The 27,396-nt window shown below is 38.9% G+C and overlaps 1 protein-coding gene across 8 annotated transcripts in view; it reads left to right on the forward strand.

Annotated features, from left to right (window-relative positions):
• The window catches only part of FTCDNL1 (formiminotransferase cyclodeaminase N-terminal like), a 93,658-nt gene extending 67,164 nt beyond the window's left edge, over positions 1–26,494 (forward strand). For 5 of the 8 annotated variants that reach the window (XM_027124878.1, XM_027124902.1, XM_027124922.1 and 2 more), the window contains 2 exons: positions 14,354–14,539; positions 25,083–26,494. In XM_027124878.1, the coding sequence (XP_026980679.1) occupies positions 14,354–14,539; positions 25,083–25,519 (623 nt within the window). In that variant the 3' untranslated portion in view covers positions 25,520–26,494. Of the gene's footprint in view, positions 1–14,353; positions 14,540–21,632; positions 21,790–25,082 lie in introns of all 8 variants that reach the window. The other 3 variants (XR_003436756.1, XR_003436757.1, XM_027124912.1) reach the window with 2 other exon arrangements.
• The last annotated feature ends 902 nt before the right edge of the window (positions 26,495–27,396 follow it).

Here is a 27,396-nt window from a genome sequence, read left to right on the forward strand (position 1 = left end):
TGTTTGTAGTATAAATGCTATTGTACTATACTTTTTAAATTTTTAAATTTAATTTAATTTTTTTATTGAAGTATAGCTGATTTACAGTGTTGTGTTAGTTTCAGGTGTACAGCAAAGTGCTTCAGTTTTATATATATATATATATATATATATACACACATTCTCTTTTCAGATTCTTATACTATAACTTTTATTCGGCAAGATATCTTGGAAATCTATCCATGGTGTTACATATAGCTCATTCCTTTTAACTGCTGTATAGTTATCATAGTATGCATATATTACATTTTTTCTATTCCCCTATTTATAGACACTTAGATTGTTTCTCATTTTTTCCAATACAAATAGTGTAGCAGTGAACACTCTTGAATATACTTTCTTGTATACAAATGTAAGGATTTCTCTAGAGCAAATAAAAAGGAATGGATCATTAGGTACAAACATTTCAAAATATTTTTACATATTAATTTTTATATGAAAATTAATCAAATGCCTATCCTGACCTCATTTCCATTAATACATAACAAGTTTCTTCTTTGCATTTTATTTTTTACTGCCATGCCAATGGTAAATTGACAGCTCAGAAACACAGTAAAATTACTTTCTCTTAGCAAGTACTGTTCGTTTCGAATTATAGACGCTGTTATCAGCATTGCATTATTTGTAAGTTTATTTGTCCTTTAGAAATGAAACGTGATAGAGTAAACAGTAGCATCCAGTGATACGCAGTAGAGTTTTGTTTTACCCCCTAAATTGTTTTCTGCTCCCTCAAGAAAGAACAGGCAACAGAATGTGTCAGTAGAAATGCAATTTAGGAATTGCACTTGATCTTGTTTTTCAGTCTAATGTTTCTGTTCTTTCATCATAAAGATCAGCTGCATTTTATTTTTTTCCAGTCCCTTAGAATAACATCCAGTTCTAGTCAGCATGTTTAATGTACTTCTCAATGATGTTCTAGCACAATAAATTTTCGTATCTCGTGCATGTGTACATATGGTAAAAATTTCTTCAAGTTCTAGCCATGTGGGGGAGGAATATTGCGGTTACTTTGTTAATGCAGTGTGTGTGTTGGAGTGGTTAAGGCCCCGTGCTTTAACTCTCAGCGCTGGGCGTAATGAGATGGCTTTGATGGTGGCGTAAGAGTCTGGTAGGATGGTCACAGCTTCACACTTCAAAGCCGAGCATATGGGGTGAATACTGGGTAGCTTTGTGCTCTTTGGGGATGGTTGGGAGACAATTCTTAACAGCTCTGTTTAATGAAGACATTGGAAAAGAAACACTCCATCTTTAAAATAATTTTGAATTGCAAAGAGAAATTTCCACCACCTCCCTTCCATAGACTAAACTAAGAATAATTTTTCCTAGTCTGCACTTAATTAGAGGCAGTGCAGCATCACAACTACACTGTATTTTCAAATGTCTTCCTTTTCAGAGTACTGTAGCAAGATTAATCAGCCAGTTTTATTTTAGGTATGTGTATGAATTTAGGCAAAAACTTTTAGGGCTATCTGTGTTATCATCTGAGAGATTTTTATGGCTTCTGGTAGAGGATCTTATTTTTCCTTTTCATTAAAAAATACATAAATAAAAAAATCAACTAAACAAAAAACTTGGCTATATTAAGAGAGCTATACTAAAACTAGAGGATGCTTCTAAGATTTCAAGTCTAGCAACCAGTTTAATTTTTAGATTCTGTGCTTTTTTCCCTTTGCTTTTTGTTGAGTATGAGGTGATGGGGTTGAAAAATACCCTTTTTGATTGGTATGTATGTACTTATGAGAATGTGTCAGTAGAGTTTTTTGAGTATCATTAGAGTTCTGGTTTAAAAAAATAATAATAAGCTACACTTTCATACCACGGGCCAGGGGAAATAGAATTTATTCCTAGAGGAAAGGGAATGACAGGCTTGAGGCTTTTCCTAGCTGTGCATTTTGACTGCTATCAAAAGTGTAACAAAACCAAGCATATCAGTTATGTTCCTTGAGCTGCTGAAATGCAGTTCTGTTTAACAGTTAAATCTCAACTCCATTTATACCAGTAGTCCTAAAATGCTTCTGAAAGAAACAAAAGCAGAAGGGGAAAGAATGATATCAAATACCTCTGTAGACATGAGGTGCGTGTTAGCGTAAGGCAGACAAATACATTTAATGAAGGAGATTCTTAAATACTGTCTTAAATATTGTACATTCTCAATATAATACTACATTTCGGCCATAGTTAGGTCTGTTACAGGCTCAGAAACAAACATTTGTGTTGAGGATATGAAGCTTGAACTTTCCTGTCTCATTGTGCTGATCCTCCTTTTGCAAAGAGGAATAAGCAAACTCATAGAAGTCTCTAAAGTTAAGGCTGAAAGTGATAGATATACATGTATAGAAATGACTAAAAATCATTTTCGAGTACACGTAATCAGCCAACCATAAAGGTTAAATTATATTAAAAAAATATTGTCATTAAATTAGCCTTTTTAGAATATGACTTGTGAAAATGGAAAGATCAGAAGTGCTAATAATAGTGGTGGGGAAAACTTGTCAAGAATGGAAGAAAAACTAGAAAATATTTGTCTTTTAATAGCAATTTAGGAAGCTGCTTTACCTGTTTCAAGCCGGCATGATGACATCATACTCTGTCAGCACAAGGTGATTCGCATATTTTTCCTGTCTGACATTACTTATTGTCTCAGGTAGACCACAGCTGCAGGTGACTCTGACAGCTGGGGGCTGGAGAAGAGCTCATAAAACATGATGCCGGTGATGGGAAATTGATTGCATGGTTTCTCACTAGGGGTACATCGTACACCTGCTGGTCTTAAACCCTGTTCTCATTTTGTTAGCATAGTGACCCCTTACTTTCTTGTGTAGGTTTGGAATGGATGCTGCTATTTCAGGTTTGCAGCGTCCAGCATCTGCAAAGTGCTTAGGAACCAAATTCAATTCATTCACCTCAACAAATGTTGATGGTTTTAGGAGTTTAAAACCTAGGTGGAGAAACAAAAGTCCATGATTAACTATATCATACAAGTAGATTAGATTTGATATTCTATCCATAAAAGCTGTAAAATACTACATGAACATGAGAGGGAGAAATGAATTTCAGTGGAGGGGGAGCACAATGACAAAGCAGGGATAAGCTCAGAAATTCTGGTCTCTTGGGACTCATTGAAAATGTGAAAAGTTCCTGCTCTGGAAGTTCTTGACTTCACTGTCGGGGGAACAATCGCTTTATGGGAAATGCACACAGAACGGTTGCTTTAAATAATAATGTCACTTATCTGAAAACTGTGAGACTTGACCTTGAAGATTCAAAATTTTTATCTCCTTTAACAGGCCTGTTTGTTTGCATGATGTGAGCATTTGAAATTACAGTACAGGGGATAATTTTTACATAGATTAATTGTGAAAATAAAATGATACAATTAAAACCAGTTTTTTTGAATGCAATTTATATAACAAATAAAATAGCTTGCTAGTAACTATTCTTCTGACTAAATTTGAGACATTTCTTTGAAATGCAGGCAATCTGAATTTTACTCTTCAGCTACATTACAAATACCTACCTTGGGCCCTTGGCTTGCAATCATTAGAAACATAAAAGATATTTCCTTGAGTATGAAGAGTATAATGTGCTGTCTCTATTGCTAAATATCATTTTGGCTTTGGTGGTCTTTTCATTGTATGAGAATAATGAAATATCTTTTTTTCTTCACTGGAGAGTAAAAATTAAATTTGATTCCTTCTACCATGAATTGGTATAGAAGAGATAATGGAAGAGAAGTGTTGTTAAAATATATGGGGATTTCTAGTAAGTAGGGACACACCAGTCCAGGAAGCTATTCAGAATTTTCAGAATTTAGAACAGTGTTGTAGTCTTACAGAAGGGAAAGGAAGCAACATACCCTGGCTACTGTGCACCAGGCATTGTGCTAGATGCTTTTCTTAGTTTATCTAATCTTAATCTCTGTATCCATTGTATGAGGTGGTTTCTTTTCTTTCTTTTTTCTTTTATTATTTATTTATTTATCATTTTATTTTATTTTACATCTTCATTGGAGTATAATTGCTTTATAATGGTGTGTTAGCTTCTGCTTTATAACAAAGTGAATCAGTTATACATATACACATGTTCCCATATCTCTTCCCTCTTGCGTCTCCCTCCCTCCCACCCTCCCTATCCCACCCATCTAGGTGGTCACAAAGCACCGGGCTGATCTCCCTGTGCTATGCGGTTGCTTCCCACTAGCTATCTGTTTTACGTTTGGTAGTGTATATATGTCCATGCCACTCTCTCACTTTGTCACAGCTTACCCTTCCCCCTCCCCATATCCTCAAGTCCATGCTCTAGTAGGTCTGTGTCTTTATTCCTGTCCTATCCCTAGGTTCTTCATGACATTTTCTTTTCTTAGATTCCATATATATGTGTTAGCATATGGTATTTGTCTTTCTCTTTCTGACTTACTTCACTCTGTATGACAGACTCTAGGTCCATCCACCTCACTACAAATAACTCAATTTCATTTCTTTTTATGGCTGAGTAATATTCCATTGTATATATGTGCCACATCTTCTTTATCCATTCATCCAATGATGGACACTTAGGTTGTTTCCATCTCCTGGTTATTGTAAATAGAGCTGCAATGAACATTTTGGTACATGACTCTTTTTGAATTATGGTTTTCTCAGGGTATATGCCCAGTAGTGGGATTGCTGGCTCATATGGTAGTTCTATTTGTAGTTTTTTAAGGAACCACCATACTGTTCTCCATAGTGGCTGTACCAATTCACATTCCCACCAGCAGTGCAAGAGTGTTCCCTTTTCTCCACACCCTCTCCAGCATTTATTGTTTCTAGATTTTTTGATGATGGCCATTCTGACTGGTGTGAGATGATATCTCATTGTAGTTTTGATTTGCATTTCTCTAATGATTAATGATGTTGAGCATTCTTTCATGTGTTTGTTGGCAGTCTGTATATCTTCTTTGGAGAAATGTCTATTTAGGTCTTCTGCCCATTTTTGGATTGGGTTGTTTGTTTTTTTGTTATTGAGCTGCATGAGCTGCTTATAAATTTTGGAGATTAATCCTTTGTCAGTTGCTTCATTTGCTAATATTTTCTCCTATTCTGAGGGTTGTCTTTTGGTCTTGTTTATGGTTTCCTTTGCTGTGCAAAAGCTTTGAAGTTTCATTAGGTCCCATTTGTTTATTTTTGTTTTTATTTCCATTTCTCTAGGAGGTGGGTCCAAAAGGATCTTGCTGTGATTTATGTCATAGAGTGTTCTGCCTATGTTTTCCTCTAAGAGTTTGATAGTTTTTGGCCTTACATTTAGGTCTTTAATCCATTTTGAGCTTATTTTTGTGTATGGTGTTAGGGAGTGTTCTAATCTCATACTTTTACATGTACCTGTCTAGTTTTCCCAGCACCACTTATTGAAGAGGCTGTCCTTTCTCCACTATACATTCCTGCCTATTTTATCAAAGATGAGGTGACCATATGTGCGTGGGTTTATCTCTGGGCTTTCTATCCTGTTCCATTGGTCTATATTTCTGTTTTTGTGCCAGTACCATACTGTCTTGATTACTGTAGCTTTGTAGTATAGTCTGAAGTCAGGGAGCCTGATTCCTCCAGCTCCGTTTTTCGTTCTCAAGATTGCTCTGGCTATTCGGGGTCTTTTGTGTTTCCATACAAATTGTGAAATTTTTTGTTCTACTTCTGTGAAAAATGCCATTGGTAGTTTGATAGGGATTGCAGTGAATATATAGATTGCTTTGGGTAGTAGAGTCATTTTCACAATGTTGATTCTTCCAATCCAAGAACATGGTATATCTCTCCATCTATTTGTTTCATCTTTAATTTCTTTCATCAGTGTCTTATAATTTTCTGCATACAGGTCTTTTGTCTCCTTAGGTAGGTTTATTCCTAGATATTTTATTCTTTTTGTTGCAGTGGAAAATGGGAGTGTTTTCTTGATTTCACTTTCAGATTTTTCATCACTAGTGTATAGGAACGCCAGAGATTTCTGTGCATTAATTTTGTATTCTGCTACTTTACCAAATTCATTGATTAGCCCTTGGGGTTTTCTGGTAGCATCTTTAGGATTCTCTATGTATAGTATCATGTCATCTGCAAACAGTGACAGCTTTACTTCTTTTCCGATTTGGATTCCTTTTATTTCCTTTTCTTCTCTGATTGCTGTGGCTAAAAGTTCCAAAACTATGTTGAATAAGAATGGTGAGAGTGGGCAACCTTGTCTTGTTCCTGATCTTAGTGGAAATGCTTTCAGTTTTTCACCATTGAGGACATGTTGGCTGTGGGTTTGTCATATATGGCCTTTATTATGTTGAGGAAAGTTCCCTCTATGCCTACTTTCTGAAGAGTTTTTATCATAAGTGGGTGTTGAATTTTGTGGAAAGCTTTCTCTGCATCTATTGAGATGACCATATGGTTTTTCTCCTTTAGTTTGTTAATATGGTGTAGCACATTGATTGATTTGCGTATTTTAAAGAATCCTTGCATTCCTGGAATAAACCCCACTTGATCATGGTGTATGATGCTTTTAATGTCTGTTGGATTCTGTTTGCTAGTATTTTGTTGAGGATTTTTGCATCTATGTTCATCAGTGATATTGGCCTGTAGTTTTCTTTCTCTGTGACATCCTTGTCTCGTTTTGGTATCAGGGTGATGGTGGCCTCGTAGAATGAGTTTGGGAGTGTTCCTCCCTCTGCTATATTTTGGAAGAGTTTGAGAAGGATAGGTGTTAGCCCTCATCTAAATGTTTGATAGAATTCGCCTGTGAAGCCATCTGTTCCTGGGCTTTTGTTTGTTGGAAGTTTTTTAATCACAGTTTCAATTTCAGTGCTTGTGATTGGTCTATTCATATTTTCTAATTCTTCCTGATTCACTCTTGGCAGGTTGTGCATTTCTAAGAATCTGTGCATGTCTTCCAGGTTGTCCATTTTATTGGCATAGAGTTGCTTGTAGTAATCTCTCATGATCTTTTGTATTTCTGACGTGTCAGTTGTTGCTTCTCCTTTTTCATTTCTAATTCTATTGATTTGAGTCTTCTCCCTTTTTTTCTCGATGAGTCTGGCTAATGGTTTATCAATTTTGTTTATCTTCTCAAAGAACCAGCTTTAGTTTTATTGATCTTTGCTATCGTTTCCTTCATTTCTTTTTCATTTATTTCTGATCTGATCTTTATGATTTCTTTCCTTCTTTTAACTTTGGGGTTTTTTTGTTCTTCTTTCTCTAATAGCTTTAAGTGCAAGGTTAGGTTGTTTATTTGAGATGTTTCCTGTTTCTTAAGGTAGGATTGCATTGCTATAAACTTTCCTCTTAGAACTGCTTTTGCTGCATCCCATAGGTTTGGGTCATCGTGTCTCCATTGTCATTTGTTTCTAGGTATTTTTTGATTTCCTCTTTGATTTCTTCAGTGATCAGTTCGTTATTAAGTAGTGTATTGTTTAGCCTCCATGTGTTTGTATTTTTTATAGATCTTTTCCTGTAATTGATATCTAGTCTCATAGCAATGTCGTCAGTAAAGATATTGATATGATTTCCGTTTCCTCTAAATTTACCAAGGCTTGATTTGTGACCCAAGATATGATTTATCCTGGAGAATGTTCCATGAGCACTTGAGAAAAATGTGTATTCTGTTGTTTTTGGATGGAATGTCCTATAAATATCAATTAAGTCCATCTTGTTTAATGTATCATTGAAAGCTTGTGTTTCCTTATTTATTTTCATTTTGGATGATCTGTCTATTGGTGAAAGTGGGGTGTTAAAGTCCCCTACTATGAATGTCTTACTGTCTATTTCCCTTTTTATGGCTGTTAGTATTTGTCTTATGTATTGAGGTGCTCTTATGTTGGATGCATATATATTTACAATTGTTATATCTTCTTCTTGGATGGATCCCTTGATCATTATGTAGTGTCCTCCTTTGTCTCTTCTAATAGTCTTTATTTAAAGTCTATTTTGTCTGATATGATAATTGCTACTCCAGCTTTCTTTTGGTTTCCATTTGTATGGAATATCTTTTTCCATCCCCTCACTTTCAGTGTGTATGTGTCTCTAGGTCTGAAGTGGGTCTCTTGTAGACAGCATATATATGGGTCTTGTTTTTGTATCCATTCAGCCAGTCTGTGGCATTTGGTGGGAGCATTTAATCCATTTACATTCGAGGTAATTATCAATATGTATGTTTCTATTCCCATTTTGTCATTTGTTTTGGGTTTGTTATTGTAGGTCTTTTCCGTCTCTTGTGTTTCTTGCCTAGAGAAGTTCCTTTAGCATTTGTTGTAAAGCTGGTTTGGTGGTGCTGAACTCTCTCAGCTTTTGCTTGTCTGTAAAGGTTTTAATTTCTCCATTAAATCTGAGTGAGATCCTTGCTGGGTAGAGTAATCTTGGTTGTAGGTTTTTCTCCTTCATCCCTTTAAATATGTCCTGCCAGTCCCTTCTGTCCTGCAGAGTTTCTGCTGAAAGATCAGCTGTTAACCTTATGGGGATTCCCTTGTGTGCTATTTGTTGTTTTTCCCTTGCTGCTTTTAATATGTTTTCTTTGTATTTAATTTTTGACAGTTTGATTAATATGTGTCTTGGCGTGTTTCTCCTTGGATTTATCCTGTATGGGACTCTCTGTGCTTCCTGGACTTGATTAACTATTTCCTTTCCCATATTAGGGAAGTTTTCAACTATAATCTCTTCAAATATTTTCTCAGTCCCTTTCTTTTTCTCTTCTTCTTCTGGAACCCCTATGATTCGAATATTGGTGCGTTTAATGTTGTCCCAGAGGTCTCTGAGACTGTCCTCAGTTCTTTTCACTCTTTTTTCTTTATTCTGCTCTGCAGTAGTTATTTCCACTATTTTATCTTCCAGGTCACTTATCCGTTCTTCTGCCTCAATTATTCTGCTATGGATCCCTTCTAGAGTATTTTTAATTTCATTTATTGTGTTGTTCATCATTGCTTGTTTCATCTTTAGTTCTTCTAGGTCCTTGTTAAATGTTTCTTGCATTTTCTCTATTCTATTTCCAGGATTTTGGATCATCTTTACTATCATTATTCTGAATTCTTTTTCAGGTAGACTGCCTATTTCCTCTTCATTTGTTAGGTCTGGTGGGTTTTTACCTTGCTCCTTCATCTGCTGTATGTTTTTCTGTCTTCTCATTTTGCTTATCTTACTGTGTTGGGGTCTCCTTTTTGCAGGCTGCAGGTTTGTAGTTCCCATTGTTTTTGGTGTCTGTCCCCAGTGGCTAAGGTTGGTTCAGTGGGTTGTGTAGGCTTCCTGGTGGAGGGGACTAGTGCCTGTGTTCTGGTGGATGAGGCTGGATCTTGTCTTTCTGGTGGGCAAGTCCATGTCTGGTGTTGTGTTTTGGGGTGTCTGTGACCTTATTATGATTTTAGGCAGCCTCTCTGCTAATGGATGGGGTTGTGTTCCTGTCTTGCCAGTTGTTTGGCATAGGGTGTCCAGCACTGTAGCTTGCTGGTCTTTGAGTGAAGCTGGGTGTTGGTGTTGAGATGGAGATCTCTGGGAGATTTTTGCTGTTTGATATTATGTGGAGCTGGGAGGTCTCTTGTGGACCAGTGTCCTGAAGTTGGCTCTCCCACCTTGGAGGCACAGCACTGACTCCTGGCTGCAACACCAAGAGCCTTTCATCCACACGGCTCAGAATAAAAGGGAGCAAAAGTAGAAACTAAGAAAGAGCATAAAAGAAAATAAAATAAAGTAAGAGAAAAGAAAATAAATTTATTAAAATAAAACATAATTATTAAGAAAAAAAATTTTTTAAGTAAAAAAACCCAAAAAAACAACAACAAAAAAAAACGGACGGATAGAACCGTAGGACAAATGGTGAAAGCAAAGCTATACAGACAAAATCTCACACAGAAGCATACACATACACGCTCACAAAAAGAGGAAAAGGGGAAAAAATCATAAATCTTGCTCTCAAAGTCCACCTCCTCAATTTGGGATGATTCGTTGTCTTTTCATGTATTCCACAAATGCAGGGTACATCAAGTTGATTGTGGAGATTTAATCCACTGATTCTGAGGCTGCTGGGAGAGATTTCCCTTTCTCTTCTTTATTCTCACAGCTCCCAGAGGCTCAGCTTTGGATTTGGCTCCGCCTCTGCGTGTAGGTTGCCTGAGGGAGTCTGTTCTTCGCTCAGACAGGACGGGGTTAAAGGAGCAGCTGATTCGGGGGCTCTGGCTCACTCAGGCCGGGGGGAGGGAGGGGCACGGAGTGCGGGGCGAGCCTGCAGCACAGAGGCCGGCATGGCGTTGCACCAACCTGAGGTGTGCCGTGTGTTCTCCCGGGGAAGTTGTCCCTGGATCCCGGGACTCTGGCAGTGGCGGGCTGCACAGGCTCCCCAGAAGGGAGGTGTGGATAGTGACCTGTGCTCGCACACAGGCTTCTTGGTGGCGGCAGCAGCAGCCTTAGCATCTCATGGCCCAGCTCTGGGGTCTGCGCTGTTAGCCGCGGCTCGCACCCGTCTCTGGAGCTCCTTTAAGCAGCGCTCTTAATCCCCTCTCATCGCGCACTAGGAAACAAGGGAAGAAAAAGTCTCTTGCCTCTTCGGCAGGTCCCGACTTTTCCCTGGACTCCCTCCCGGCCAGCCGTGGCGCACTAACCCCCTGCAGGCTGTGTTCACGCCGCCAACCCCAGTCCTCTCCCGGCGCTCTGACCTAAGCCCGAGCCTCAACTCCCAGCCCCTCCCGCCCCGGCGGTTGAGCAGACAAGCCTCTCGGGCTGGTGAGTGGCTGGTGAGTGCGGGTCGGCACCGATCCTCTGTGTGGGAATCTCTCCGCTTTGCCCTCCGCACCCCTGTTGCTGTGCTGTGCTCTCCTCCGTGGCTCCGAAGCTTCCCCCCTCCAACACCCGCAGTCTCCCCCCGCGAAGGGGCTTCCTAGTGTGTGGAAACCTTTCCTCCTTCACAGCTCCCTCCCACTGGTGCAGGTCCCGTCCCTATTCTTTTGTCTCTGTTTATTCTTTTTTCTTTTGCCCTACCCAGGTACGTGGGGAGTTTCTTGCCTTTTGGGAGGTCTGAAGTCTTCTGCCAGCGTTCAGTAGGTGTTCTGTAGGAGTTGTTCCACGTGTAGATGTATTTCTGATGTATCTGTGTGGAGGAAGGTGATCTCCGTGTCTTACTCTTCCACCATCTAACCCCCTCTCCTCTTTTTTCTTTACTTCCTTTATTTTTCTCCTTTCCTCTCTTTTTATCTCCCTCTTTTTTCCTTTAGTTGTATTAAAGGTTTTTTAAAGCAAGTTCCAAAAATCATATTATTTGATTAAACCCTGCATATTTAAAATATCTGTAAGCAATATGGACATTTTCTTATATCGTCACAATGCCATTATCACACCCAACAAAATGATCGTTTTTTGGTACCATCTAATATCCAGTGTATAACCCAAGCAAACGTCTTTCTATGATGGGCTTGTCTGAATCTGGATCTACACATGGTTCACATATTGAGGTGATTGTTGTATCTCTGTCTCTTTTGATCTAGCCCAGTTCCCCGCCCCCCTTTTTTCCTCCAATTCACTGGTTGCAGAAACTAGGTCAGTTGTCCTATGGAATTTCCACATTCTGGATCATCTGTTTGCTCCCTTGTGGTGTCATTTAATTTGTTTCTTTATCCCTCTCATTTCATACAGACTTTAAGTTAGCCCCTTGATCGGGTTGAAGTTCTTTTTTTTTTTTTTTTGGCAAAACTTCTTCAAAGGTGGGCTGTGAGCTTCATACATGTCCTATCAGGAAGCCACAATGTCTGATTATCTCACATCTGGTGATGCAAAGATGAATTGCCCTTGTTCCTAATTGACTTTTCATGAGGGTTTTATCCATTGATGATCTTTGCCTGAAACAGTTATTTTCTTAGGGTCTCCAAAATGGTGATTTTTCTAATCATATCTTTTCTTCCACATTTATTAGTTAGATTTTTTTCTATTAAAAAATCTTTCCCTCATCAGTTCAGGCTATCTGGCTACCCTGAAATACAGTTTATACAGGAAAGGCAGGATAAATGCTTATTTTTATTCCTTTTAATTGCCAGATTTCTAGATAAGGAGTTGGTGCTTTAGAGAAAGCTTTTTTTTTTTTTTCCATTTTCACTTTACAGACAAAGAACTTGAGGCTCAGAGATGTCAAAAAAAATTGCTCAAGATCCCAAACAGGTATTAAGGAGCAGAAATGGTGTTCAAACCGATATCTTCTGGCCTCAAAAGCATATGCTAATTCTACTAAACCAAAATGTACCCCTGCCCTCAACCCCCCAGCTGCTGACAGCTGGGAGTTGCTACTGCAAATATCTCCCCCTGCTTTGCCCTTTAAGAACCAGGCTCCAAGAATCCTCCTTTACAGCATTCTGGGCTTTATAAACTTACGCAATACTTCAGAACTGTAGTTCCAAATGGAGGTGCTGGCCTGGCTAGGCCAAGAACTGAGCAGAGCCAGGAAGTAGGTCACACTATTTCTATTTAGAAGGAGGGGCTTTAGCATCACAGTTTGTGTCTTAGGCTCCTGTGACAACCAAAGTGTGAGTCACTCTAAGTTATGGCTGGAGCAGATAACGGTGATCCAAACAATTTGGAGAGTTGTCAGACGTTAAGATGTCTTAACTAAGTCTCCTAAACCATTTTCCCTTTCTTCTGCCACCCCTGCTCTCTGCCATTCCAGATTTGAGGGGAGTACTTAGGTAACTGCCTAAACATTATTTTACAATTTCTAAACCTCTGTTAACTGTGTCACTGGCATCTGCCCGCTCCCCCGCCCTGAAGCCCATGGTCCTTTAGTATCTTAAAGTAGTGTTAAAGAAGTAGAGTTCACTTAGTAAATTTGGGAGATTTTCTTGGCTTTGTGGTGTCTACATATCACAGGCTTCTAGTGCTAGAGTCTCTACCTGACTCAGAGAAAGAATGTTTCTCCGGGACTTCCCTGGTGGTCCAGTGCGTAAGACTGCACTCCCAATGCAGGGGGCCTGGTTCGATCCCTGGTCAGGGAACTAGATCCCGCATGCATGCCGCAACTGAGAGTGCGCATGCTGTAACTAAAGATCCCACATGCCTCAACGAAGATCCCGTGGGCCGCAACTAAGACCTGGTGCAGCCAAACTAAATTAATAATAAATAAATAAATATTTTTAAAAAAGAACATTTCCCTAGACTTCATACAACCCAGAGGTACAAAATTTTTTTAATGCCCTCCACATTTCACCCCTCCCATCAGCATAGCAGTCTACATTAGAAACAAACAAATAACCAACCTTAAGAATTGTAGTTGGAGAGGTTTCCTGTGCTTATGGGGCTAAAGGCCCCATCTCAGCCTCTGATGTTCCATGATGGGCCTCCAAATAGGGGAGGCCCACAGTCCTGCTGTCCCAGGCCAGTACCCAAATTCCCAAATACCTGCATCTATACATCAGAAAAAAATTTATGCTATCTCTATCCTTGCTTACAGGGGACTGTGATTAGTACCATGAAAACATGCTGTCAGCTGCAAACAGCAGTCCCCTAAAGCAGTTCTCTAGAAAAAACAGGAAGGTAATTCTATAATCTGCCTTGAAAAGATAAGGTCAGAGACAGAATCTAGATATAAAAATGGCAGAAGAGAATGAAAAAACGTCATTCAGAGAGTAGCCTCCATAAAATTATATTTAAATACTAGGCTTCCTTGCAGAATATCTGACCCAATACTATCCAGTAGAACTTTCTGTGATGATGGAAATGTTCTGTATCTGCACTGTCCAATAGGAAGACCACTGGCCACATGTGGTTATTGAGCACTTGAAATGTGGCTCATGCAACTGAAAAAACTAACTTTTATTGCATTTCATTTAATTAATTAAAATTAAAATTAAAATTTAATGGAATGTGTAGCTAAGGGTTACCATATTGAACAATGCAGATCTGGCCCCTGTATTCTTAACTTTTTCTTTCTCCTAACAGTATACATAATTTGGGGCTGTTATAAAATAGTTAAAAAATTGAAGGTACCAATTTTATTAATCTTAGTGATGAATTTTCCTTATGGAATTAGATTCATAATGGCTTAGAATTTCTAGCCTCCTTGTACATAGACAAACTTTTTATTATGAGACTAACTTCAAGGGAAAATTAATTATGCTCAAGCTTTGATTTTTAAAATTTGTGTGAATTATATGCTTTAGTGGTGATGGTTATAACAGTGATGGGAACGTACTTAATGCTACTGAACTGTACACTTAGAAATGGTTAAAATGGTAAATTTTGTGTTAAATATATTTTACCACAATAAAATAAAGAAAATTATGTGCTTTATTTTCTTTCATTGGGCCTGATTTTAATTTAATTTTGTTAAAATTTCCCACTGTCCATAGACCTTGCTGAGAATCTGGTCCAGCGTGTTCCTGGCTGCAGTGTGTTTTTCTTTGGTGAGGCCGACCTGCCTGAGAAGCGCACTCTTGTCCAGAGAAGGAAACAACTGGGCTGGTTCACAAGGAGGGATTTCAGTGCTCTTAAACCTGACCTGGGAGTTGCACCTGCCCGAAGATGTGGTTTAACAGGTTCACAGTATGGTTTTGTTCTGCTTTTGTTGTTGTTGTTGTTGTTTTTTAATTTATTTATTTAATTTATTTATTTCTGGCTGCATTGGGTCTTCGTTGCTACACACAGGCTTTCTCTAGTTGCAACGAGCAGGGGCTACTCTTTGTTGTGGTGTGCGGGCTTCTCATTGCGGTGGCTTCTCTTGTTGTGGAGCACAGGCTCTAGACGCGCGGACTTCAGTAGTTGTGGCTCGTGGGCTCAGTAGTTGTGGCTTGTGGGCTCTAGAGCGCAGGCTCAGTAGCTGTAGCTCAGTAGCTGTAGCACGGGCTTAGTTGCTGCACGGCATGTGGGATCTTCCTGGACCAGGGCTTGAACCCATGTCCCCTGCATTGGAAGGCAGATTCTTAACCACTGCGCCACCAGGGAAGCCCCTCTGCTTTTGTTTTTAAACTTGAGTATTCTGAGGTCACCTTCATTTGATCCCTCCCACATAATACAGGAGGGCTTTAGCTGGGGCTCCTTCTTGGCTTAGTTGAAGGTCTCCTCATGCCTCTTTCTTACCCATGCCTTCATGAGCTGACCAGAGAGGCTGGAAGCCCTCATCATATATTCCATGAGAGCCCCCAAGAGTGATGTTCAAGATAAATAACGAGCCCTGCAGCGTGGCCACTGATGGTGAGAATGGTTGACACCAGGACAGGTCCTGGAGGCCCACTGCTGTGCTGGGCATGAGCGTGTATCCTGGGGACACTTGGTGGCTCAGGACTTGGGTAGAGCTTACTTTTAGCTGGTAGGAAAGTCTTTCAGCACTTAAACATCCAGTGTGTCCAAGTTGATGCTTACAGCTGGAAGTCAGTTCTAGAGGCACCCTGGAGACAAGCTTTTCTACACAGCAGGCTCTAGGCCAGAGAGAACAAACATGGGGAATGGTATTCTTCCTTCCCTTGGATCTCACCAACTCTTACCTCTCTCTGCTACTCCAGACCCACTCCTTGCTTAGAGCTTACCTTCGGAAAAGGCAGTAGCACCCCATCCAAAATGCCATCCCCATTCACTGCACTTCACCATCCTAGTGCCATTTATTTGAATCTTAATTCTTTCACCCTCAAGTATCTTCTGTAGGGATCACAAATTAAACCATGCTAGGTAACATTTTCATAGTCAGTTAATATTTTAGCCGTTACTAAGATACTAGGTCCCCAAGGAGCAAGAGGTGGGCAACCATAAGAAACACATTTTCCCATGGTGCAGTTACCCATAGGCTTTTGGTTACTAATCCCTGGTGCAGAATTCTGCTCTCAAACCAATGATATCTATAATCAAGCAGAGCAGTACAATGAAAACAGTGCAGGCTTTGAGGCTCTGCTCTAATCCTGGCCTTGCTGTTCATTGGCCGTGTGACTTCAGAGTGTTCCTTAACTCATTAAGCCTCAGTTCCCATATCTATAAAATGGACATAATAATTATATCTCCCTCATGAGACTGTGAAGTTGAAATAATGTCTATTAAGTGCCGAACACAGTACTAAGGGGCCATTTTTTCGTTCCATTTAGAGAAAAGATTTATAAAAAATTGTGTGTTAGTCTTTACTTATGGAAAAAGGAAGAAGCTGATTGCTCCCTGCCAATTTGAACCTCACATATTTTCCCACGATTTGTCTCACAAATGTAGAAGTGTAAGTTTGTGACTAAATTTTCAGACAGCTATTTCCTGGCTTCTAATTTGGGCCTTACTAAAGACTGAAAGGATTATTTCACAAACCTTGTCAGCGCAGTGCCCAGTGACTGGGATTACAGTCAGTGAACAGGAATTAGAAGCAGGGATCCTAGTACTAGAGAACAGAACTGGCTTTAGTATTGGATTAGGCAGTCCCTGGAAAAACTTCATTCTCTTTCTGCATTGCTATGAGACTGAATGGGTCGGTATTTAGGGAGAACTTTAGAGGACTCTAAAAAGCATATCTGAGTTAAAGACTAAATGTTCATGTTATCACTAATCATATTCAATTTTCTAAGAACAAACTTGGTTTGTAATTGTCTAAACCAAAGTGAACACTGCTCCCCCATCTCACCTAATGGTTGTCTGGTGTTGGGATAATCTCACCCATTTTACATTGTTTGATTGGAATGGACAAGCCATTGGGATTTCTAATTTCTTCTCTATTTTTACTCCATGTGGAGATCTGTGATTTACATGGAGAATTTCATCAACATCTGAAAATCCTAAGTTTACTTTAAAATGCCAAGATTGGGACAAAAATGTTTAAAGATGGTATTTTAAAGGTAAAATTTGATACTGATAAAGATTTAGTTAGAGGCACTCATGCTACTAACGGTAGCAACAATTGGTATAAACTTTTTGGAAGTGAGTTGGTGATGTGTATTAAGAGCTCCAAGAATATATGTAACTGCTTTGCAGAAATTCTAGTTCTAGTGATAGATTTATCTTAAGGAAATAGATTTATTCCTGAGGAAATAATAAAAAGTACATGTACTTATGCACAAGTATGTTTATCAAAGAACTATTTATAATAGTAAATACGGGAAACAATGTAAATGTTCAGTATTTGAGAGTGATTATTAAATAAGCTATACCTAGGTGAAAGACTATTATGCAAGCAATTAAGTGTGAAGGTTTGGAAGAATTTTTAGAGACTTGAAAAATACAATACAATGTAGAGAGAATTTGCAGTTTATTAATTAATGCAACAAATATTTTTTTTAAAATATTTTTATTTATTTATTTATTTGGCTGCGCCGGGTCTTAGCTGTGGCATGCGAACTCTTAGTTGCAGCATGTGGGAGCTAGTTCCCTGACCAGGGATCGAACCCAGAGCCCCCTGCATTGGGAGCGTGGAGTCTTAGCCACTGGACCACCAGGGAAGTCCCTGCAACAAATATTTATCAAGTACCTAGTATGTGCTAGGCACTATCGTCAGTGGGGAAAATAGAATTTATTTGCCCTCAAAGAATTTACATTCCAGGGATTTTCCTGGTGGCGCAGTGGTTAAGAATCTGCCTGCCAATGCAGGGGACACAGGTTCAAGCCCTAGTCCAGGAAGATCTCACATGCCGCGGAGCAGCTAAGCCCGTGTGCCACAACTATTGAGCCTGCGCTCTAGAGCCCGTGAGCCACAACTACTGAGCCCACGTACCACAACTACTGAAGCCCGTGCACCTAGAGCCCGTGCTCCGCAACAAGAGGAGCCACCGCAGTGAGAAGCCTGCGCACCGCAACGAAGAGTAGCCCCCGCTCGCCGCAACTAGAGAAAACCTGCGAGCAGCAACGAAGACTCAACGCAGCCAAAAAAAAAAGAGTTTACATTCCAGTGGGGAAGGGGTGAAGAGAGCGACAGTAAATAACAAGCTTAATAAATAAAGAATTATATAGTATGTTAGAAAATAAGTGCTACAGCCAAAAAAACAAACAAAACTGTAGTTCACTCCCATCCCAGACACATGATTCCCATTGTCCTGTTCAGTTTTTTTTTTTTTTTTTTTTTGCGGTACGCGGGCCTCTCACCGCTGTGGCCTCTCCTGTTGCGGAGCACAGGCTCCGGACGCGCAGGCTCAGCGGCCATGGCTCACGGGCCCAGCCACTCTGCGGCACGTGGGATCTTCCCGGACCGGGGCACGAACCCGTGTTTCCTGCATCGGCAGGCGGACTCTCAACCACTGCGCCACCAGGGAGGTCCTGAACTACAGTTTTTAAATGGGATAAACCAAAGTAGGCCTCATAGTGAAGGCAGTGTTGGAGCAAAGACTGGGAGAGAGGCAGTTAGCCACGTGGAGATGTGGACAGTAGTCTCAGGCAGAGAGAAAGCCAGTGTCAAGGCCAAAGGATATAAAGTAGTATAAACAGTATGATCTCAATATTGTAAAATATATGTATGCATCTATTTATTTTATTTATGTTATATATTTGTAAGAAAAGTGTTTTTAAATTCTTAAAGCTTTCAGCTTATTTTCATTATTTCTCTAAATTGATTTGATCTTGTGATTACTTTCCATCATCTTTCATAAAGGGTAATTATTGAGGTTTATCAATGATCAGTTTTATAAAAGCTGGGTGTCATTGCATTTATTCAGATTGCTGATGAAAGATTTAAGATAAGAAGGGAAAAGTAGCACAACTTTCCCCTCCGTATGTCTTTTTTGCTAATATCTCCTAAGTGGCAGAATCCTCAGTTTGTGCAAAAAACATGAAAATTATAAGTTGCCAAGGCTAGGTAGACTGTTATTCATCGAGAGACACCTCATTTAATAGGCTCAAAGCAGATTCTAATAGAAAAGTAAAATGTTTCAGAGAGGAACAGTGAATAAAGGATATGGATAAACAGTTTCTAATATTTCATGAACAAGATTATAATTTGAGTTTAAGGCACATAATCAACCGAAATCTTAGGTTACCTTACTTTCACGAATTATCTCTTAAGAAACACGTAAGAAGGAGTAAAATGTTTTCATTTTTAAAAGTAATATCTACTGAAGGAGAATTTCTAGCACCTCTGTCATTAGGGTAGAAATGTTATTCATCTAATTTTTCAGTGAATTTAGTTCCTAACTATGGCGATTTCCCGCCTTATTTTTAAATTTAATGGCTTTATATATTTTTCTAACATTTTTTATTTACATCAATGTTTCTCAACATAGTTTTCCACTCCTCCCATCAAAACAGAAAAGCTTCAACACATTGCTGTATTTATTTCTTTTCCTAAAAAAATTAAATAGAAATGATTGGTGCTATCAACTGAACACTTACAGTTAACTTTCCAGTGACAAAGTAATCTACACAGTACCCAAGAGGAAGCAGAATCTATAAGGGAACAGGTTTCTGTTTTGAAGTTCCCTGAGAATATTATAAACAGAAGAGAAAAAAGTGAGCTCAGAAATGATTAACACCCATAGTCAGTGCCAAACACACAAAATCTTTTAAATCAAATTCCTTTTAAAAGTTTGTAGTTGGCCAGCTCATGAGGAACATAAATAAGGACAAAGCAGTAATAGTTGATACTTTTAGATCTATAAATAAATACTTTATACATATATATTTTAAAACCCTAAACATTTATAGGATAATTTAAACACCGCTGGCTGATGTATGACTGGCCTGCATATATGCATCATTGTTTAAAAATAGAGGGACAGTTCTTTGAACTGTAGTTTCATATGATGCCTTAGGAATCATAGATGGAGGTAATTGGCACATCTTGGAATCAAGGACTTCTGTTTAGTTATTTCAATGGGTTAGTGAGAGCTGTCCCTGCTTAGTTCTGTCTCAGTAAATGAGAAGTTGCAGCATCAGGCACTTTTCTTGACATTGAATAATGCCGTTTACTTCACACCCAAAACTTTACCTAGTCTTTGAAAAATAATTTCTAGTTTTAGAATGAGTCCTGTTTTGAGGAACCTATTTTCATAATTTTCTACATTTGCTTGTAAATCTAGTTGGAATGAAAGGCTCAATGTGTAATTAAGTGTGTAACCTGTAATAGAAGCATGAAGGACTTTGCTTTTGTCTCTGCATGAGATGGTGAAAGGCACTGTTCTATAGAAAACCTGGGAGCAGGCAGGTCACCTGAGGTTCCTTTCAACTGGACTGGCTTCATTCCATTATGATATTAACATGTATCTACCTCTGTGATTTCCTCTCTGAAGTACTGTTACTCTGAAAGATTCAGAGTTGAGAAATTGAGGCTCACAATTCCTTGCAGAGTGGGAAAACGTCATAGCCATTTTGCTGAAAGACAGCTGAGCAGAGGCAGTGTCCCTGAAGAGGTAGAACTTGAATTCAGACTCACGGGGAGCCACTGCCGGCCCTATACCACACAGTGTCACTCAGCTTTCTTTTCTGTGGATTTGGCCACATGCATGAGTCCTGCATTCTTCCCGCCATGGGAGTATTGGACTTAGCAATTATGTTTGAGTTTTATGGCTTTAGTCATCAAATGTCCTGTTTCAGCTGTGGTTTCTCTTTAGTACATGTTCTAAAAAATTTAAAATACCAATACGTAATGATGACTAATTGCTTTTGGTGTAATAACAGCTGTTTATATTTTTGAACCTGAGTTCCAAGTCTGTTTTCTTGCTCTGTTTGTTAGTCTGAAGCAAGGACCACATTTAGGCTAGGTTTTATGTTATTTTAACTTTCATGTTTTTACACCCAGTAACCTGCATGGTTCCTGGAACTCAGCAGGTTTTCAGTAAAAACATATTTAATGAGGGAGTCGCACATTAGTTCATGAGAATCTCTTTATTTATTCAAACTGTAATGTAATCCACAAATTTGCAGTTCTCTCTTCAGATATAAAAATGCCAAATATCCCAAAGCACCACCTCGGCTCTCTCCTCATGCATCTTTTAAAACTAAGCCGCCAAAGAGGAACTTAATATGATAAATAAAACTTCTAAGTACATCCCTTAGCAACTTCTGACTCCCTAAAATGAAATCCTTTCTGTGGAGGAAAATATATAGAATCTTTTCACCATTAATTGATTGAAGATGATGGCACCTGGAACTATTTTTGAGAATAATTTTGATCTAAAGGGGGAAAAAAATACATGTGTTTCTTTTGAGTGCTGCTTTTTCATTTTTCTAATGGCCTCTTCACTATTGTTTTGTCTGAATGCAGTTTTTTATTTGTGTTATTCCAGACATGGTCCTACCGCAAGCATCTTTAAACCAGACATTAATAGCATAGTTCACAGTCATTACTGCCAGTGCTCAAACACAAATATTGCATTTGTGTTTGCAAAAGCTACACATCAGATGTTAATTAAGTGCATTTGTTTTTTTTATGCTTAAACAATCTGGCATAAAGAGTTTACATCTATATCAGTTCACCATAAGGTCTCTACAATATCTGAATCACCAGCCGTACAGTATATGATAAATACAGTGTTTCCACACAAGAAAATAACAGAATTGTCAGGAAAACATCAGGCCTGTTATATTTCCCTGTGAAATAATAGCAACTGAATCTCAGTTTCTTTTTCTTTTTGATAAAAAAAGTATATAACTAGGAGTAAACACCAATATTTAGAATGATAAATTTTTCATTAAAGAACACATGGAAAGTGAAATCATACCAAAGATTTTTTTCCTTGTTTTTAGCTTGCTTCAGGGCGTTGTGACAGTTGCGTTGGAATAAAATTGGAATTTCAGCTTTGCAGTGAGGAGATTCATGCTGCCGCCAGAGCAGCCGAGTGCCAATCTGCGGGAGGCAGGAGCGGGGCGAGACCGCAAACTGAGAAACAAACTTTCACATCAGGTTTCTAATTTTAGAGCAAAAAATGGAATTTCTTTAATTATATGACATTTAACTAGAATTACGATTTTCTGGGATTAATTACCTCCCTTATTTAAAGAATCTTTACTAAGTTTAAACTAGCATAAAAAAATCAAATTCAGCATTTCATATAAGGTCACTGGGACTGCTGGATTTAAATGCAGAATTTGATTCATTAGAATTGGATCACCATATTGGTGTTGGACATGGGAAGGATTAAATGGAGGAATTAGAAATGCGTGCATTTGGGCAGAAAGCAGTTTCTCTTCTTCTTTTCTTTTTTTTTTGCGGTACGCGGGCCTCTCACTGTTGTGGCCTCTCGCGTTGCGGAGCACAGGCTCCGGACACGCAGGCTCAGCAGCTATGGCTCACGGGCCTAGCTGCTTCGCGGTATGTGGGATCTTCCAGGACTGGGGCACGAACCCATGTCCCCTGCATCGGCAGGTGGACTCTCAACCACTGCGCCACCAGGGAAGCCCTCTTCTTCTTTTCTTTTCTTTTTCCCTTTCTTTCTCCCTTTCTTCCTTTCTTCCTTTCTTTCCTTCTAAGAAATGGGTCATGACCTCACAACCCCTCAGGAAGGGTACTACTACCTGATTAGGCCAGAAACTTCTCAGCTTCATTGACTGTCTCTGTTTATTCACTGCTTGAATAAGATATAATGATAAAACAAAATTAATTATTATATAATTAAAGTTTAATAGAAGTATTTAAGGGACTTCCCTGGAGGTGCAGTGGTTAAGAATCCGCCTGCCAATGCAGGGGACACGGGTTCGATCCCTGGTCCAGGAAGATCCCACATGACATGGAGCAACTAAGACCGTGCACCACAACTACTGAGCCTGTGCTCTAGAGCCCGCGAGCCACAACTATTGAGCCCGCGTGCCACAACTACTGAAGCCCGCGCACCTCAACGAAGAGTAGCCCCTGCTCAACACAACTAGAGACAGCCCATGCACAGTAACAAAGACCCAATGCAGCCAAAAATAAATAAATAAATTTTAAAAAAGAATTTAAAACACACATAACAAGAGCATACACAAAAGAAATGATTATTCTGTGTTGTTTGTGATTACTCTTATTTTATTTAGAAGAGAATATAAAAGTTACTTCTAATGTTCAATTTTATTTTTCTAAGAAATAATTAGCTTTTGAAGGAATTTTTTAAGTAGAGATTTATTTTAATTAAGTGAATCAGTGTTGGGACAAGTGAATTCTTTATGGCACTCTTGTGCTCTGGACTTAACATCTAAGCTTATTCTACATCTAATAACTTATCTTAGGTAATGAGTTCATTTATTAGCAAGAATGATCAATTTTAGAAATTCTGTGACAGAAGGTACAGTTATTGGGCACATGGTGGTAACAGGTGCCTTGGAATCTGCTGGATGGGGGATTCAGAAAAAGTCCCATGTCTTTAGGGATGGAATGGTCCATGCCACCATACTGTGGGGAGGAAGAGCCCTGGGTCCATATGAACGAACTTGCCTTGGAAGTGACTAGCTCCCCCAAGCTGATAACTTACATATGAATATCTGAATGTTGACTGGGCATATCAAAGTTCTGGTATAGCAAAGCACAATAGGCCCAATAAGTATTTTGAATAGTATCAATACTTAGTATAACCCAATATATGTATACATACTTTTCAGCAAAATCTGAGTGTGATCTAGCTATTTGTTTGAATAATGATAAAGATGAGGCCACTTCTTGAGTCAGAATAGGGTATGTATATCAGATATGAGAAAAATGGGGCTGTTTGTAACATTACCTGTTGAGGGGTAGAGGAGAGAGAAACCATGCTTGGATGCTTTCCATTAATGAATGACATTAGCATTGACAAGAAAAATTTCCAGTTGTACTCTGTGAACTGTTAAAACTGATACAATTCTCAAAGATATTTAGAGTAAGTGATTGGTATATGAGGTTGAGAGAGATATGTATTGACTGTTAGGAAATTTAATTTTTATGAAATAAGCATTATGGAGAAATACTGTAATCTGATTCATTCCTGCAGAATTCCCAGTAGGAAGAGGCCCAGCCTCGGGAGTTGAAATGTTTCATTATGTACATGTGTGGGAAAAAGATGAAATGTGGTTTCCGTGTGCTGATTTTCTGTAAAGCGTCTATTAGTATGAGAGTACCCAGGCTAGGCAGCAAAGCCCCCAAACCACGACTGTCTAGGGGAAAGTGAATTCAGCAGGATCTCTCACTGGATACTGACACCATGAGCAATAAGTTTGAAAGTAGCAAGAAAAAGCATTGACAGTAAAATAATGTTGGAATAGTAACTAAAGAATTGTCTTATGCTGAAGGTGAGGTCAGCCTTTTATCCCTCATCAATCCCTAGTCACTTTGCATTTAGAAATGTAAAGTTCCCCCAAAATGAAGAAACTGCAAACCTAAGCTTTTTATACCAATGCTAATTTAACCAAGTTGTCCATCTTATAATGTAAACTATAATTAGAGCAGGGCTATTTATGTAACATGAGCTGCATCTTCCCCAAGGCAGGGAAAAGCAGGACAGTTGCCCCTGGGCTCTAGAGTAACCAGGCTCTGGAGTAGCAATGGCAGTCCCAGTCCCTTGGGAAGCTGGGGATGGAAGAAAGAGATGCCTCCAACTGGTTATACCAAGAAGGTATACATAGTGCCCCAAACCCTGCCCTGCCAAACCCACATGGTCATGAGACACAAGAGTCCCTTTGTCCTTCCCAATTCCAAGACTGTTTGTCACTTTTTAGTGACCTCCTTTCCTAGCCAAGACTGTTGCTGAGGTTCATTTGAATCCGATCTTAACCTAGCTCAGTGATGATGGGTCTGTGTTTGGGGTGGAAGGGATGGGTACAGAGTGTGATTTATTCCTGTCTCCCAGACCCGTAGTCCTGGCACTGAATTCCAGCCCCTGTGGAGATGGCCTTCGAAATGAATGGAAGGCCAAGACATTTTGCTGCTGTTGATATTTAATTTTCAAATGTGCCTTTTGAAATACCTGTTGATACTTTAGAAAGTCTGGGCTTTTCTTAACCATTCTAGAAAAAACATCCAGATACATTTAGAGTAGATAAAAGTATCTGCTTATAGCTCAAATAACTCTGTTATTAAAAATATGTATGACCTTTAGACAATTCTGGAGTTGATAATGAGGAATATTTGTGTATTATTTTAAAAGTAAAACCAAGTAAAGGAAACTCCTTGGATTAAAATTGGGTAAAGAATAGAATCTTCAAAATGAGGCTTTCACTTTGCTTGATTAACATGCTTTTCTAATGATTTAGGCATCGGCGCTAGCCCATATGTGATGAACTGCAATGTTACCATAGATTCTCAAGACTTGGCTCTGGGAAAAGAGATCGCTAGTGCCATTCGGGGCTCAAATGTGAATGGATTGAGGGGCGTCCAAACGATGGCTTTTCCTCACGAAGGGAAAATTGAGATAGCTTGCAATGTAGAGAGTTTTGAAGATCAAGAAGTTACAGAAACCTCAGAAGGCTCTCAATACATGGCTTACAGTGTCCTTGGGGACCATTTTTATTATGTATCTCCTCATTACATAGAAGCTCAAGTTAAAAAATTGGCAAGTGATCAGGGAATTGGCATTAAAGGAAGAGCATTAATTGGATTTACACCCCAAGAGTGCAAGAACTGTGCTGAATATGCTATTAAGGAAGGTATTGGGGAGTTCTGGAAGATACGCAGAGGCATTTTCATGTGATCCAATCTAAGGCTTCATTGAAATTGTAAGGAAAAAATATCAGCCCTTACAAAGTTTTCTTTTGGCCAGTGAAGACGAGTGGAAGATCCAAGAGCTTGGTTCCAGCTGTGAATTGGAAAACTGGAAGCATTCTCTGTCCAGTGACAACAACAGGTGTTGAAAGATTGTCCATAATCGCCTTATGATATTTCTAGTCGTCATTAAAACTTCGTGAAATCCTCCTCTGTATCAAGTTCATGCACTTGCATGTACTAGAAGCCCTCCTGAATCAGCTGGGTAAAATGGCCATCGTTGCCAAATCGTCTTTAATTATCATGAACAAAACTAAAAACGGACTCAATTTATTTGGTTTTCCTGACCTCTTTATTCCAGAGTCCTGTATTCAACTCTCATTTTTTAAGTAATCATTTTTTTAATGTGCACTTTTAAAAATCAAGTACTAAGTAACTAAAAAATGGGGAGAATTATAAAATAAAATTACTCTTTCGAAGCATGATTGTTCTTTCCTGCCTTGTTTGGGATGACCCACTGTTCATTCTGGAGCCAGATTTGTCTAATTTTTTTATGTTTATGTGGAGAAGTGGAATGATGGTGTTGGGCATGACTTCAAGGGATTGTATTTATTCTTTTTGGAATTTAAATGGGAAGTCTGAAGGTTTAGGGAATTTATTGCTCTTGAGCAAAGAGAAGGGTTTTGGTGGAAAAATGTTATTTGAAAGAAATCAAAATAGGTTGCCTCTCTGTGAACTGAAAGAAGCCACCACTTGCTGATTCTGGCAATTTTATGTAAATCCTTAGTGCTTATAATTCTTTGGTACAAGATGCTTTCTGTTCATAAAGCACAAAGAAATGAATTTTTCCATAGGTTTTGTTTAGCAAGAAAGATTATGGTCTTGTCTAATAAGAGCACATAATGTGAGTTTATTTTAAGTAATTAAAAATAAAAAAGAGGTTGAACTCAGTCTTTTTATAGGATCCAGTAATCTATCCTAGTATATTTTTTTGACTTACATTTGACTCTTGACTGTGATTGCATTAATTGTGTTTCAGAATTGTGCTTTTTGGGGGTGTTTTCTTTTTGCTGTTTAATATAAGTACAGCAAAGATGGAGAAATGATGAACCAGGTGTGGTTTTCAGGCGTAAGGAAGTTTAGTTGCTGTGATGAAGAGAGCAAATGCTCTCCAGTTAGACCCAGTGAGTCCGGGAGAGCTGAGAAGTTGTCATGCCTCTTTTTTCTCTTGCTTTGTCAGAGGCCATGTGGCCTAGTAGGATAAGTGATGGACAGTGGATTCTGGCTTGGGTTCTGGTCCTTGCCCTTACCTTCCCCGTAGGCATAGTTTCATTGCCTATAAAACAGGGAAAAGAGTTCCCACTCAGATTGTGTTCTAGGGGATAAATGGAAGTACTTTGTAAGCTGTAATGTAAAAATGAAATATATTAACACTTTTTCCAGATCTCTTCTAGAGCTTTGCTTCAGTTTTGGTCATCAATATTAAACACATGAGAGGGTAAAAGCACAGGTTGTCACTGAGTCATTAGGGGTTGTAGTAGGAGTTGATTCATTTGCCACTTGCCTGGATTAACCTCTCCAGATTCGCATCACTGCATTCTAGACTGCCAGTTTTGAGCAAGGCCTGTTTATAACCAAACATCTATTTAATGGGTGTATGGAGTTTCAGTTTTTGAAGATGAAAAAATAATTCTGGAGATGGATAGTGGTGATGGTTGTACAATAATATGAATACTTAATGCCACTGAACTACACACTTAAAAATGGTTAAAATGGTAAATTTTATGTATATTTTACCACAATTATTAAAAATTATATATTAATTTCATAAAAATTTAAAAAAACACAAAAAACAAACATGTGAAT

The sequence above is a fragment of the Aethalodelphis obliquidens genome, unplaced genomic scaffold, assembly GCF_003676395.1.
Source record: "Aethalodelphis obliquidens isolate GAN/ISIS:26980383/991018 unplaced genomic scaffold, ASM367639v1 scaffold2, whole genome shotgun sequence".
Classification (NCBI taxonomy): domain Eukaryota; kingdom Metazoa; phylum Chordata; class Mammalia; order Artiodactyla; family Delphinidae; genus Aethalodelphis; species Aethalodelphis obliquidens.